The following is a 14,490-nucleotide window of genomic DNA, read 5'->3' as shown; positions in this document are numbered from 1 at the left end:
AGAGTGGCAAGGGAAAGGATCTGCTCTGAGGCGGGATGATTTCACTTAAGTAAGGTGAAGACGAATTTGTTTTTCTCTTGCGTAAAGGACGACGGACTTTCGATCCTTTATGCGGCGAAGGGCGAAGGACATGGTGAAAGGGACGAAGAAGTGGCGTACATAGCAGTAATCATTAACCCGGTTCTGGATCTCAACTTCACACTTCACCTACCGCGTGAGTACTTGTGATTCCTCCCAGCACACGTCTTGGATGTGATTTGAACCATGATAGGTTCCTACTATATCAAATACTAGTAGGCAATCGGGTGGTTTTTATACCCGTTGGTCAATGAGCTGGCCCCGGTTCAGTGTGCTGACCGGGCGGAATCTTATAATAATATTTCGAGAGCTTTTCAGGCATCCTTCCGCCTGATGATAAGCGGTTCCCGTGCGAAGTGGAAAATACAACGACGTAATGGACTTGTGGACGATCGCACTGCACTCATTGGGACCTTTGCCTAACGTTTCCCTGCATGTTTCTCGTGCGAAATAGGCAAGTACAAATGCTGTGTAACAGCGATGTCGTAAGGAGGTCCAGCCAAAGCCGACGCCAAAGGAAGTCGATTGAAGGTAACAAAGCACAAAGCGCACAGTGCTCATCAAGTAGTCCCACCAGAATATCTGTTCAACATCGGTAATTTAGCATCCTACCCATCGGAAGATATGTGCTTATAATTCACGATCCATGGAAAAACCTGGCTGCCTACTAATACAAGGTGCGCAATGAAGAGATTTTGTTGAGCTCGATAATAGGAGTGAGCATAATGAGAGAAAAAGAAAAAGGCTGGCATGCTGATAGAAGTGCCATAAAAGAGCATATAAAACCAAAGTAACCAAAATTGCCTGACAGGCTAAGTGAAGAAAGTCGTAAGAAGAGAAGGGTATACCAAATGCATGTTGAGTACAAACATGGCCAGAACGAAGTTAACACTACTACGGGGGGATATCACAGACCCATACGTTCGATCATCGCCCTTGACTCGGCCTCGTCAAGCTCATTACCATGAATGGTGATTCGACCTTCCTCAACCTGAACCAAGTCTGGCTTGACGAGGCCGTCGTGAAGGTGCTTGAGGAAGTCAAGCAGTTGGTCTTCAAACCTTTGATACGGGTGTTGCGACTGAGCACGCTGCATGGCCTGCAAGAATGATTCCGAGGTGTCGGGGCGTGGTAATAACTTCATGGCTGTTAGCACAATCTGCCACAACTGTATGAGAAGATGATGACTCACCTCGTTGATGTATTCTCGCCTGAGCTTGGCCCAACCATGCACTTGCTTCGTTGGGTCACTTTCGTCACAGAACAGGCTTCGCATTGCTTGAATATCAGAGCCTTGTCCGTCTGCCGCTCCCAATCTGGGACAACCGAAAGCGAATATGGTGTTGAAGGGGTCGTTCCCAAACGCGCCATTGAGTAGGTATTCCTCGACAACCGACTGGAGCATGAATTCAACAGCAAGATGAAGCCACTCCTGGGTAGGTCTCCAGCCGTCATCCAGGTCGGCGCGGGCGGCAGTAAGTTCGATAAAGAGGGGTAGCAAGCAATGCAGTGATGGCGTACCCTCCAGATCTGTTACCCATCTCCGTCGGTCCGGCGGGATGCCAAAACTGGAGGCCAGCTCGTGGCGGTTTTGAGCGAGTGCACCATCGGAGAGTGGGAACGACTTGTGCGTATCGAAAGAGTTTCGTAGAGCGGCCGAGCCGAGAGCTTGTTGGTTCCAGTATTGCCCGCGTTTTTTGTTTTGAGCGCGAATGTCGTTGAGTGATTCTTCATTGGTCCAAGTCTTGTCATGATTGAAACGGTGGGTGAACAAAAGGACAAACTGCAGAAGGCGGGAACGAAATGCTGCTTGTTCGTTGAGACGTCGTCCGTCGTATCTATGTTTTAGGAGATTCCTCCACTCAGCAGTCCTGGAGCGCTCGAGTCAGTCTACTAGCACCAATTTTTGTTTTGACAGGCAGTGGCGCAGTTGGTATGAAGAGGTAGAAGGGAAGAACAAGGACATACATGGTAACGAGTGCGCTTGGCAGGTCGGACTGGTATGGGTTCGAGGTTGACCTCCATTCGAAAACAAGGGAGGTGGTTTTGTAGGCCAGAAAATCGAGAATGGTCATATCGACATCGAATTGATCGTCGTCGTCATCATCATCCTTTTGGGGCATCACACGGGTCAGATTGAAGAGACCTTCGAGAGGGTTGTCATCGTTGGTACGTCGTCGCGAGCTGAAGATGGCAGGGTCCCTTTCTACATCGGGAATACTTTGGTCTTGGTCTGGAAAGCGCTCCATGGTGGCCAACATGGGCGCGTTATGTGCGAGCACGAGAGACAAAAGCAGAATTGGGCGGAAAGTAAGGAAAATAGAAGAAGTTTGTTGTTCAGATTGGTTGGTACAAACGAAGAGAAGGCCAAGTTGGTCTCTTAGTCTAGAGCGACGGGATTGTGATGACCTTATAGGCGACAAGCTGTCTAGAGATTAGTGAAGAGTGAAGTAGTGTGCTGCCCAAACGAGATGAATGCGATCCGCAGGCAGTGAAGTGGAATATAGTGACAGCACCCTTTTGGGATGGGAATATCATGCACGAATTGAGGGAACTATAGCAGGCATACTGCAACTGCAGCAAAGCAGGGTTAAGCAAAAAAAGGTGAAAGCGGAAGCGAAATCTAGGGTGCTAGGGTATCCCCTGGGAAAGCAGATCAAACCGAACGGGTTGGAGAATGGGCGGATGCATTGCGCGAGTGTGCGAAAAGCCCCCACCCTTTCTCCCGAGCGGCACACGAGCAAGCACGAGTAATAGCAGAAGCAGACTAGGTTCAACTATGACCCAAGTCAGTAAGTAGCTGTGTAGATATAACTTGATGGTAGTTATCATGTAGATTATTATCCATTGCGAAGTGGAGTAGGATATACGTACCCAGGGATAGGTACCTAGGAAGGTATAGTCTAGATACCGTCATGCAAAAAAGTAAATCATTAGCTCGTCTCTCTTTGTATGAAGAAGCGCATATTCTTGCCAGCTTCGAAACACGATGAAGGAGACTTTTGGCGAGTGGCTGAACAAGCGCATTTATCGTGCTGAGAGAAACAGTACTTGGGAATTTTAGTGAGGATGGTTTTGGTGAAAGGAATTAGGAAGATGAAGGTGAAGGTGAAGGTAAAGGTGAAGAGGTTTGAGAGGATGAGGGAAGGTGCAAAGTCACCTTTCCTCATTTGGATTAGTCATCGAGATAGACTATCCATCATCCTATCATATGATCGCATGTACATGTACATGTCGTATGTACCATCCCATCATCGATCATACCATCATCCTATCATAGTAATCTACTGGTAGTGAGGTACCTTTGTACATGTCTATTCATCCTCTCTTCCTTCTACTACCTCATACTCACTCATTCACTCCACCACCTCCTCCTCCATCGCACGGAAATATGCTTCTTCGTTGCCGCAGCTGGACCTCGCTGTCTTAGTAGACATGCCATTCACCAAAACGCCTTCCGTTTTCCTATCCTCACCCCATCCCGGTCTCCCCTCTTGCTTCTGCTATAGCCCTCCTTCTCAGTCGTGTGCGTCATGCCGGCCCTCCCCTCCCCACCTCCACCTCCATACTCGAACTCGCACCTACGCCCAGCATGCCTCAGGTTCGAGCTCCGACCCGGCTTCACGCCTCCATTCCTCCACCCATCCTCATACCCACCACTCCCAATCGCATTGTGACAATGCCGACCTCTCCTGGCCGGTTCCCATCCATCCCCACCAGACTCCCACACCCTACCAGATCCTCGCGACCAAGAGGGGCGACCTCTACACGAAACACCGATTCTACTCTCTCGCAAAGCTGTACCACCCAGACAGTCGCAGTACTTCGTCGCCCGTAGCACACCTACCCCTCACCACCCGTGTCGAACGCTACCGCCTCCTCGTCGCCGCTCACCAAATCCTCTCGGACGACTCCAAGCGTAGAGCATACGATCTATGGGGTGCGGGATGGGTTGGTCACCAACACAACCCGAACGATCCCTCTGCCTCTTCTATGCACTGGAAACCAGAGCAGCGGAGCTGGCCGTCTGGTCACGACCCAATGAACAACGCAACCTGGGAGGATTGGGAGCGATGGTACGATCGGGAGTACAACCGAGGACAGACTGACGATGCCCGTACCGTGCACCTGTCAAGATTTGGGTTTGTGTCTCTGGTATTTGCCCTCGTCTCTCTGGGCGGAATCATGCAGGGCACACGAGCCAATATGTTCTCGTCAACAGTCATCGAGCATCGGGACAAGGTGCATAAGGAAGCTAGCATGGAGCTGATGAAAGCGAAACGCGCGTCAATGGCTAACGGCGATCGGAACGAGAGAATCAAAACATTCTTGGAACATAGGGAAGCTACGCTAATGGGGGAAGACGCATATCAACGAATACTCCCGCCGACAGAGACATGCGCACCGGAATCGGTGCGCAAGCAATGAACAGCAGTTCTAAGTCCATCGTCACGGGACCTTACCTGTATGAAGTAGCGAACATGGTCATCCTGGGCCAAATAGCAGAGGCATCGACACCATAGGTTCGCGCGGTCGGGGCCTCTAGTTTTGTCGTACCAATAATGGTCATGGATGCTGTACATATTTACTGCATTGACGAAATCTGACCCTAACACGCAAAGTCGCTTGAACAAACACTCAAATACTCTACCTCATTTCATACATGCAGCTACAGACTCATTTTCGAGTTCATTGTCCACGACCGACATTTGGATCATGCCTTTTGAGCGACAGCCAAATCTTCACACATCTCTCAGACGCACGATGGCGCAAACATGAGGGGTTTTCCAGAACCTCGGAGCCCATGCTATAGTCGCAGAATATTCTATAGCATGGCTGATTTGAATATACCCCAGAATGCATTTCTGACGGTACGTACCTGACGCCGGGCCCTGTGCATTGCGGTCGCCTCGTTCGAGAACAGATGGGCAGTATGTCTATGCAGGTACCGTCACATTAGTAGCCTCTCATTTCTAGGCATTCGCATGTACATACATACCTACTTACAGACATGACGATACGAATCGGCTCAAACATGTGTAACCATTATTACAGCAATGGAGTTTAACGAATAATCCCACACAGTAGATCGACTTACGCGTTGCAATACGTCCTCCATGCTGCCGGTCGTGGTTGGTGGGGTTTCTTTAGGACCCTGCAGTTGGAAACACAAGCGAATTCAGAACGATACACGGATAAATTGCAGAGAGAGTCAGAGGTAGTCGTGAACTATAACACTGACGAGGAAGACAAGCCGAGCTGTGTGGATCATTCGCGGCGTGAAGGGTGGAATCCCTGCGACAAGCTCAGCATGAGATTCCTAGGTAGTACACGGTTACTAGTTAGCGGGCCACTGTCCGCTGTCTGGAACTACCACACACCCTTGCCAGACATCCAGGCATACCCACCCACTCAGGCACATACACCCACGACACTTTTACATTCCACTACTGTGGCTGGAGTCGCGAACTACAAACAGTCACTCGTGTGTATGCAACGCAAATCAGTCTCCTCTCGATCCTCCTCGGAGCATAGTCCGGCATTTACGGCACTCGCTCGTAGCGAAATCATCAACTCGAAACGATAAAGAAAACCGGCCCATCCTCCCCTGTCCACTGCCCACACAAAACGTTCTACTATCGAATTGGGCAATTCTTGCCCTTGACATTCTGCTTATCATACTTACCTCTCGGCCTGTCTGCCTGAAGTTTCACGAACCCTTTTTGCCTTACAACGCGAATGGGGATATCCCACTTTTTCGTAACACAGTCAGGTCCCTCTACCAAACACACAAGACCATTAGAAGGAGAGGGCGAGGCGAAGGGAGGAGTTGGGTTAAAACCGCCTGGCGACAGACTGTAGTTACAAAAGCGCTCTTAGTACTACACAGTAGGATGTTTTGGAAAAGGTCAAGTCCAACCGAGTCCAAAACTGACCCTCCTCCGAACAAGGGATTGGATGTCCAAAACGGTTCACAATGCATTAACGAAACGTTTATTATACCCCACTCACATATTTCACTTCCTAACTTGGAAAGGAAAACTTCCTAAACGACGCCAGTACACCGTCCCGGCCGCTCCCTCTCTGACGTCCAAGAGCAGCTAGCAGAGTTTACTTTTTCTTTTCATGCTAATAGTGGTTCTGACTTGCAGTTTGTATATCTCCCTCTTTGGGCAAATTACTTTCCTCCTGGACGATTGGTCGATTAGTCGGTCCGGTCCAAGCAAGCAAGAAAGCCAAGAGGCGTCCAGAAGTCATGAATGATTCAAAGTGGAATTCATCATGAGTCGTTAGGGAATCCCGCCTTGAGGTTTTCGTACTTAGAGTCTGGGTAGTTGATATTGTTAGGCTTGGCCTCCAAGGTCCCGAGATCCGCAACCACCTGTTATTTTATTTTCGTTAGCTAGAGCAACAAATGGCCATTGATATTTGGGTCAATGGAGAGAGGTCAATCAGAAGGATCTGAAGGGATGTGACTTACAGTCGAGATGAGGCTTCCCTCGTCCTCTCGGTCGCCGCTGAGCTCCCACCACATAGCACCTCCCAGACCTTTATTCTTGATATAATCCACCTTCTTCCTCGCCATGTCCGCAGTGTCGTAGCTGATCAGTGTCTGCGTACCCTCGTCGTACGAGTAACTGGCACCCGACTCTTCGTCGTACATCTCCTGGGCCCCGTCCTTGGGAAGCGCCTTGAAATCCCAGATACCTTTCTCCCACGAACCCTCGCCGACCCCTTCGTAGGGCTGACCAAGGCCTTTTGTGTTGGTGAAGGCGCGTCCGTAGAGAGGCATGCCGAGCACGATCTTATCTGAAGGAATTCCATCCGCGGTGTAATCAGTTATGACACTGTCGATATTGAAAGGCGTGCAGGATGGACAGGATGATGAGGCGTAGAGGTTGGCTTGATGACCTGATGTCTTGTCCCAGGATCCGGCGAAATCGTAGCCCTATTAATCAGATCAGTGCACTGCAATGGAAAAAAAGGGTCTCGTCCGAGGCCACTTACCATAAGATTAATGAAATCCACCACTTCTCCCACCTTTCCAAGGGGAAGATTATCGTAATTGGTCTTGCCAGCCGGAGCAGCAATGCTCAATTCAAAGTACGGCTTCTCGTTGCCCGCGTTTGCTATGGCCTCTGCATACTCGTCCATTGCTGCCCTGATCTCCTTCAACAATAGGACCAATTGCTCGCCCTGTCCCTCGTTCTGTGGATACTCCCAGTCGATATCGATGCCATCGAATCCGAGGTCTCGGATGAGGTCCACACAGGATTTGGCGAACTGCCTCCTGCCCTCGGGCGACCCGGCAGGCCCATCGAAATGCTTCTGCTCGTGGGCGTACGTCCATCCACCGATAGACAGCATGACCTTTAAGTTGCGGTTGCGGCGCTTGAAGATATTGAGTTGCTTCATGTTACCGTAGAGATTGTTGCCAACGTCGTTCCAAGAGTCGGTCGGGTAGTGAATCTCGACATCGGACCATGTGTCTGTGAGCTTGACGGTGCCGTCTTCATTATTGTCGGCAAAGGCGTAGAGAATGTGGGTAAGCTTCTCTACGGGAATCTTGTCAGGTGTGTACTTGCGTCCGTAGATGCCCTGATATATGGTCAATACTTGGTGATCTTGAGTAACAAAGGCATGTGACTTCGTGCTCGTGACACTTCATCTACTTACCCAGTTCACAAAATAAGCAACAGATCGATAACCGCCTTGGCTAGTCATGATGTCGTCGTGATGTGATGGTTTCGGCTTAGGTTTTGGCTTCGGCTTCGGCTTCGGCTTCGGCTTCGGCTTCGGCTTAGGTTTAGGTTTCGATATTTCGTTTGAATCTGAGGGTTTTTGAGGGATAGGTTCCTTCGCAGGTGGTTCTGGCTTTGGTTGCTGACTTTCTGGCCAACTGGGCGGTTGTTCTGCCAGGGGTGTGGGGTCTCCGAAGCTCTTGGAGAATCGAGTTGGAGATGGTTCGTCGGAGTCTGTACCTTTCTCTGTGTCGAACACGGCTTTGGAGATGTCTTCGAAGTTTGTGTCGGGTGCCCACTGTAGAACAAGTAAGTGTCAATTATATAAACAATAGAACAATCTCGCAATTGAATATCCCTCCTAGTCGTCGATGCGTTGTGATATCGCAGCGCCACAACCTGCGTCATCCGCCATGCGCCACAAAACTTGGACCAAAGTTCCCTCCAATGACGTGCATCGTGACAATATGCGCAATACAGCAAGAACAGCTTGTCTCCACAAGCGACGTGGCAAGCTAACTAACAAACAGCACTCCCATGCGGTATTGTTCCTTGATAATGTAACCTTGCGATGAGGCGATACCGAATGTTCGTTCGAACGGGAGCGGGCCGGTGGCACTTGATTTCGATCTAATCGTCTCCAAATATAGATCGCAACCTGGAAGACACGAACCAAGGCCATACATACCAATTGTGCGGCAATCCAATCCAACTCCTTCTGAATCTTCTCGATCTGAAGCTGAATATTGCATCTCCAGCCACATGTTCTCCTAACGTCCAATTGGACTACATTGGGATCGGTGACGGCTACCGCTGCTACTGTCGAGACGAGAACGAGGCCCTGAAGGGCGCGTTCAACCTGATCGTAGTCAGCGTAGAATTGTTATACCGTCTCTCCCCCGGAGTGATCATTCTTAGGAAGAAGGAATTGCTGCGTACCTTCATCTTTGTCCCTCTCTATACGAAGAGTCTCGCGCGCACGCACACACACACACACAAAATGTAAAGGAGCGACTTGGAAAAAGATATACACAACGCACTCACAAACTCACACGAACCAAACGAACGACATACACGCACGACCGCGCGCAAGAGAACTTCCAGAAATCGAGGTCATGCCCCCGTGTTGATATCTTTATCAACAGATGTCACATTCCTGGTGCAGAAGGCAAAAGAAAAAGCCGGTACGGATTCCCCTTACTGGAGCGCAACGGGTGGGTGATCCACCGAGGAGGGCAAGAAACCATTCTTGCTCCCCTTTCAAATGAAAGTCGATAAGGACAATTAATCCCAAGTCCACAAATCACGCATGGCAATGTTTGGACGGATCTTCACTGCATACCATAGTTACTCATTCACTTGTAACCAAAGACAGGAACCCTAATTGCTTGATAAATACGACAACTCCATCGATAATGTAGCTATGAGCTTCAGCACCACTCACTGACTGCACTCATGAGCATGTTTCCTTTCCTTTTCGCCCCTTTCCGCCAATGGTGACACGCGTGTCCAAGTCCTGGAATTAACGGTGCGGGGCCCTTCCCCATTTCCCATTGTTTTGATTTTCCAATCGTGTTTGTGGACAGTATGCATGTGTGTGTTGTGACAATCTTTCCCCCTTTCTGCCCCTCGCGGAATGTAGATTCGGAAGCGCTCCCTGGGATCTCTCTTGAAACAGCCCAGACTTTGTCGACATGTGCTTGCTGGTGCTGGATGGGGAAATAAAGGTAAACAAATGACCAACATACTTCATCTTCCTTTACGCCTCTATCCAAAGCGCTGGACGGAGTATAGCGATGGCTTCGTGAAGGCACGACAAATGAATCTGTTGGAGGGCTTTCAACTCATACGCCCTAGTTATATGCATGCTATTGTACGAGGTAGATAGTTCTGCAATTGCCTCATTTTCCCATTAAACCGTTACAAGCCCATCACCTGGCAGTTCGGAAAGTCTAAATAAAGAAAACATCTCCCGCCACCCATCCCTTCCGCAATTGCATCCTACCACAATCGAAGCTACTAGCCCAACAAACCCCAGATCTGCACCGAGAACTCACATACTCCGTTGCACACGGCGTGAAAACAGTAATTGATACATATATGTAACATGTACTCCGTACACCTAGCTGAAGTCCATTTTCTCACTTCCCGTCACGAGATATCAAATAATAGACATAGCCTCAGAATGGAGCAGTGTCACGCCTATCTATCTAACACATCCACCTGTCCACAGTGTACTGTGGTATTTTCACGCTCTATATCCCAGCACTCCCCTCTTTGAGCGTCGGCCGAAAGAAGGAGGGAGAGGAAGGAAAAGGAAAGAAATCGTAGTTCGTACAAGACATGGACATCTAAGAAGTGAGGTCAGTCAAGGCAAGGCAAGGCAAGTCGAATCGAGCAAGTACTACAACAACCACGATATCGACTGGTGTAAGATTAAGTAGCGCCTGAAGCCACAAACACATGTGCAAACACACATGCATATATATGATGAGACAAGAAGATAGATAGCCCGTTTATATTTTGATTGTTTCCACAAGAGAGCCGAGGGGTCCTCATAATGACACTTTGTAATATCCAAGACGTGAACAGAGGGATCTATTTCACACAAGACACGTATATTTATAACCTTGCTCTTGTCTCTCTCTCTCTCTCGCGTGCGCGCGAGCGAGCGCTTTCGGTTCAGTACATTGGATGCTGGTAGAGATATGCGTAACCTAATTGAAAAAGAAAAAAGAACACCCAAGAACGATAACCTGATACCCAAGCCTTTGACTGCAGCGCACTGTACCGAACCGAACCGAACCGAACCCAATGCAATGTACCCTAGCGTAATAATAATGAGATGAGAAGGATGAGGAAAATGAAATAAGGATGGCAACTGGGAAGAGGTATTCCCATGATGTGCGCATTCGCGCGCGTGGGTGTTATACAAGAGAAAAATATAGTCGACTCTTGGTAATGTAGACTTTGTTTCTTTACTCGTATACAGAGTGGTGGAATGGGATATGACGATCGAATAAATACATCCCTCATGTGTTGGCATATATGGCTGTTACCCTTTTATGTAGCTCATTTGTCGATGATGGTGACGATTCAGAAGTGTAAGAAATGAAAAGCCCATGAAGATGGGAAGTCGATTTGAGTCTATACGCTTTGTTCGGGCCTCTCACCCTCCGCCACTATCGGAACGCCCAGACCTCGATCGGGGCTCTGAAGTACAAGCTGCTCGTGTCTCCTTGCGCGAATGAAATCCGATATGCTCTTGATCAAGACGAACCACCCAACTATCATCAACCCGTACGCTAGCCAGTCCGCAGAGCTAATTCCTGAGTTGGCAGGCGTCGACATGGTGCCACTTGATGGTGCGACCTGGTTTGGATCAAAGTCGTGCGAATTTGGGTCGTCTGGTACGCCGCCGGTGAAGTCGCTCGGGGAATCTGACGGTGCAAGGCTCGAGGCGCCTTTCATTGTGAAACCATACTGGACGAGAGTGATGCCGAGGCCGGCGCGGGAACCGTTCTTTGCGGCATGGGTGGTGTGAAGGAGGTATGTGAGGAGGAAACCGACGAGCTGGAAGGACATGGAGATCATGGCATTCCATACAAACGAGAAGACGGAGCCGACGGGAAGGCCTTCGACGAAGACCTCGTCGCCAAAGGTACCGGGTGCGAGGATCGTGGTCTCCCAATATGGTGGTGTCGCATCTGCGGCGGCTTGTTCGTATGTCTAATTGAAAGAAGTCAGCTACTATTATAATTCGAAACGTCCGATGGATCCTTCAGGATCGCGATTGTTCGGGGTTAACGCACCGGAGGCTTCTCCTCAACTTCCTCCCCGCGCGTGGGTTTCGCACTCAGATTTGCGAATACACCGTCGTTCTGACCGCCGCCCATTATTCTCCCTCGAGACGCTCCTGTCGGCTCTGGGAAGCTGGGTAATTGTGTCATTCTCCTCTGGATACCTTGGCGTACGGTGTCTGGTGCGGCGGGATCTTCTGCGGGCTGCGGCTCCGGTTGACCTCTCATCAGTCGCTGTCGGTCGTCCATTCCGTCGCCATTTTCGTCGTCGCTGTCGTCGTCATCGGATGCGAAGGTGTCGGCGAGTGTGCGGTCGGCATCGTTGTCGAGAGGGTCATCGGATAGGAGGCGGCGAGAAGCGCCGCCTGAGGGAGAGGAGGCGCGGCTGTGGAAAGATGGCGGAGGGCTGTTGGGGATCGAGTAGGGAGCTTGTAGGGCTACGGGCGAGGCATCGTCGTCGTCATTGCCTGCTATCTGTACATATCGCATGGTTAGCGGCTGTTGGAGAGGGTTGAAGGGCGCATAGGCATGAATGAGGTGACCACCAGACGGGTGTGGTGAGGTGGCGGAAGCGGATGGACGTACCGGTTCGTAACGTTGTGAAGGCATGCTGTCGCTAAAAAAAAAAACGGGGTGGAAGACGAGAAACAGGAAACGGAAAACCAGAAGGGACGGCGAAAGAGGAGTGGTGGTAGAAGAAGTAGTTGAAGAAGAAGAAGAATAGGTGAAGAGGGACAGGAACAGGAGTGACAGTTGCAGTGCCCCCTCCCAAGAAGGACGACGGGCGCTTGTATGAGAGGAGAGAGGGAAGGGAAGGGACTGGAAGGGACTGGGCAGGCAGCTGAGAGGATGGATGGGTGGATGAGTAGGGCCGGGCTAGGGACCGTCCGGGTAACGTTCCCTATGGATTTGTATGGGGATGGGGTTAGCCCTTGACAAGCAGATAACTAACTACCTACTGTGTAAACTACACAGCAGTAATCCTCGTAAGTCGTCGTAACTACAGTAATTATGAGACTGTGAGTTGAGTTGGTAGAGATGAATCTGGTAAAGCGTAGCGTTTCGAATTCCCGCCCGCCGTCGTCCGTCAGCGTCGCTCTGCCTCAACTGTCAGGATGGGTCCAGGTACCTACCTACCTGTATGTATCGAGGTATCTATTTATTCATCTAGGACTGTGCTTATGTCTCTGCCTCCTTTGCCTCTGTTGTGTCTCTGCCTCTGTCTCTGTCTCTGATCTATTATTTACTTTTGTTCTACCTATCTATATGTGTTCTGTCCTCTGCACAGGAATCTAGTTGCCTTGTACTTGTAGTGAATGTCCCTGCGTCGACCTTTGCCGTGCTAAGCGGACGCAGGGAAAGGCGAGTTCCGCATGCGAATACGCCAATTGTGATGCGCACGTGACCCAGTCATCCACAAGTAAATTACAGGACGACGCCCGTAATCGATAACCATGCCATGCACGGCCACCCGCCCATGAGATCCTCGCTAGTCCCTTTCAGGTAATGAGGAATAATATTTCCAAAGCATTGCAGCCATGTCAAAGCATCATCATCATACCCACTATCAACTACGACCTACCTACCTACCTACCTACCTCACAACTCCGTACAGTATATCCAATTACCGCCATAGCACATATCACTCGCACGCAATACACGAAACAATCAATCGCCAATTGATTTCTCGACCTCACCCACCCTCTTTGCGTGCCCTCGCGCAAACAGCAACACACGACATCCCATTCACCACCTCCCACCCAACCCACTTCAACATGTCAGGCACCGTACGTCACATCAAGCTCCTACAATTGCTTTGCGCTGCCTCTCTCGTCAATGCAGCCTTCCTTCCTTCCTTCCTTCCTTCCTTCCTTCCTTCCTTCCTTCCTTCCTTCCTTCCTCCCTTTACAACCCCATCCATTTCCCCCATGAGATTGAATCCCAATGGGATTGATTCCTCCATCCTAACCCCACCTCTCCGCATAAATATCTATGCTAACATATTCTCTCTCTCTCTTCCGTAGAAACAAATCATAAACCACTACACGCGCATCCTCTCGCTCTGGCCCAAGGACCCCCTCCGCCCCGCCCAACCCTTCACCAACGCCATCGAACACCGCGCCGTCCCCCTCGGCGTGACCCCCCTCCCCAAACCCTCCCCCTCCTCAAAAGATGCCCCCTCGTCCTCCTCCACACAAACACCCCCCGCCGCCGCACCGTCGACACTAAACGCAGACGCCGAACTCGCCAACATCAACGCGCTGTACTCGCTCCTCGGGAACCGCTACAGCAACCTGAACAAGCTGTCCCCGGGAGTCCTGAAGCCCACGTCGAACCCGGAGTACTACGACCGGCTGATGCGAGAGATCGAGCGCGCGCCCACAAAGTCGTGGTTCCAGGCGAAAGTCGACGAGTGGAAGATGAAGATTAGGTGGCAGTAAAAAAAGAATCATAAGAAAAGAAGAAGAACGAATTAAGAGAGGGTATATTTGTATGAAATGATTGGGAGTCGATGAAGCTGGGACGGAGGAGGATTCTTGCTCCGGGATTTATGGGTTGCGGGAATATAGGAAGGAGACGACCCATGTACTGTACTCAATTGTACTACATACTATGTACTTGTATATAATGATATCATCATTGCATATTATGGCGTTGTGGCACTCGGGAAGCATCAAGAAAAGGGACGAGGGATGTGAGTGCGTGTATACAAATTGATTGTTCACATTCAAGAAACCTCCGCCGGAGTTGCAGCTTTGCAGTATAAAAACATCATTTCAGCTTTGTTTATTTATAGTTCTTGTTCTCCCGGTCCGATGGGAGGCCAGTCCTATATTTGGGTATCATCGTAACATGCAGCACACGCCGTG

At 50.0% G+C, this 14,490-nt stretch overlaps 6 protein-coding genes across 6 annotated transcripts; 2 read left to right on the top strand and 4 right to left on the bottom strand.

Annotated features, from left to right (window-relative positions):
- Positions 1 to 189: 189 nt before the first annotated feature.
- On the bottom strand, positions 190 to 812 carry BU24DRAFT_288752 (uncharacterized protein). Its single transcript, XM_033522804.1, has one exon. It carries the CDS (start codon positions 637 to 639, stop codon positions 313 to 315), a length of 327 nt encoding a protein of 108 aa, XP_033380102.1. The 5' UTR covers positions 640 to 812; the 3' UTR covers positions 190 to 312.
- Positions 813 to 985: 173 nt separating this feature from the next.
- On the bottom strand, positions 986 to 2,201 carry BU24DRAFT_436112 (uncharacterized protein; the record flags this gene model as incomplete). The annotated part of the gene is made up of 3 exons (XM_033530139.1): positions 986 to 1,216; positions 1,271 to 1,949; positions 2,047 to 2,201. 3 exons carry the CDS (start codon positions 2,199 to 2,201, stop codon positions 986 to 988), a joined length of 1,065 nt encoding a protein of 354 aa, XP_033380101.1.
- Positions 2,202 to 2,857: 656 nt separating this feature from the next.
- On the top strand, positions 2,858 to 4,506 carry BU24DRAFT_413381 (uncharacterized protein; the record flags this gene model as incomplete). Its single annotated transcript, XM_033526155.1, has 3 exons — positions 2,858 to 2,870; positions 3,143 to 3,192; positions 3,490 to 4,506. The coding sequence occupies 3 exons, from the start codon at positions 2,858 to 2,860 to the stop codon at positions 4,504 to 4,506; spliced, it is 1,080 nt and encodes a 359-aa protein (XP_033380100.1).
- Positions 4,507 to 6,209: 1,703 nt separating this feature from the next.
- Positions 6,210 to 7,992, bottom strand: BU24DRAFT_288681 (glycoside hydrolase family 18 protein). Its single transcript, XM_033522803.1, has 4 exons — positions 7,756 to 7,992; positions 7,087 to 7,677; positions 6,560 to 7,027; positions 6,210 to 6,460 (listed from the first exon to the last, which is right to left on the bottom strand). The coding sequence occupies exons 1-4, from the start codon at positions 7,801 to 7,803 to the stop codon at positions 6,359 to 6,361; spliced, it is 1,209 nt and encodes a 402-aa protein (XP_033380099.1). The 5' UTR covers positions 7,804 to 7,992; the 3' UTR covers positions 6,210 to 6,358.
- A 2,975-nt stretch (positions 7,993 to 10,967) lies between these two features.
- BU24DRAFT_354367 (metal homeostatis protein bsd2) lies at positions 10,968 to 12,109 on the bottom strand (the record flags this gene model as incomplete). The annotated part of the gene is made up of 2 exons (XM_033523813.1): positions 10,968 to 11,549; positions 11,633 to 12,109. The coding sequence occupies 2 exons, from the start codon at positions 12,107 to 12,109 to the stop codon at positions 10,968 to 10,970; spliced, it is 1,059 nt and encodes a 352-aa protein (XP_033380098.1).
- Positions 12,110 to 13,102: 993 nt separating this feature from the next.
- Positions 13,103 to 14,291, top strand: BU24DRAFT_426856 (uncharacterized protein). The gene is made up of 2 exons (XM_033529070.1): positions 13,103 to 13,407; positions 13,645 to 14,291. The coding sequence occupies exons 1-2, from the start codon at positions 13,159 to 13,161 to the stop codon at positions 14,059 to 14,061; spliced, it is 666 nt and encodes a 221-aa protein (XP_033380097.1). The 5' UTR covers positions 13,103 to 13,158; the 3' UTR covers positions 14,062 to 14,291.
- Positions 14,292 to 14,490: the final 199 nt, after the last annotated feature.

The sequence above is a fragment of the Aaosphaeria arxii genome (assembly GCF_010015735.1).
Source record: "Aaosphaeria arxii CBS 175.79 unplaced genomic scaffold BU24scaffold_9, whole genome shotgun sequence".
Lineage (NCBI taxonomy): Eukaryota > Fungi > Ascomycota > Dothideomycetes > Pleosporales > Aaosphaeria > Aaosphaeria arxii.
Note: the sequence above shows the minus strand (reverse complement) of the source record. Positions and strands in the feature narration are given on the sequence as shown.

Excerpts from the sequence above, each read along its gene's own strand:
- BU24DRAFT_288752 (XM_033522804.1), bottom strand. The coding sequence starts at position 639 with ATGAGCACTGTGCGCTTTGTGCTTTGTTACCTTCAATCGACTTCCTTT.
- BU24DRAFT_288681 (XM_033522803.1), bottom strand. The coding sequence starts at position 7,803 with ATGACTAGCCAAGGCGGTTATCGATCTGTTGCTTATTTTGTGAACTGG. Across the intron at positions 7,028-7,086 it reads TGGATTTCATTAATCTTATG|GGCTACGATTTCGCCGGATC; the intron begins GTAAGTGGCCTC and ends TCTGATTAATAG. Across the intron at positions 6,461-6,559 it reads AGGGAAGCCTCATCTCGACT|GTGGTTGCGGATCTCGGGAC; the intron begins GTAAGTCACATC and ends ATAAAATAACAG.
- BU24DRAFT_426856 (XM_033529070.1), top strand. The coding sequence starts at position 13,159 with ATGTCAAAGCATCATCATCATACCCACTATCAACTACGACCTACCTAC. Across the intron at positions 13,408-13,644 it reads ACTTCAACATGTCAGGCACC|AAACAAATCATAAACCACTA; the intron begins GTACGTCACATC and ends TCTCTTCCGTAG.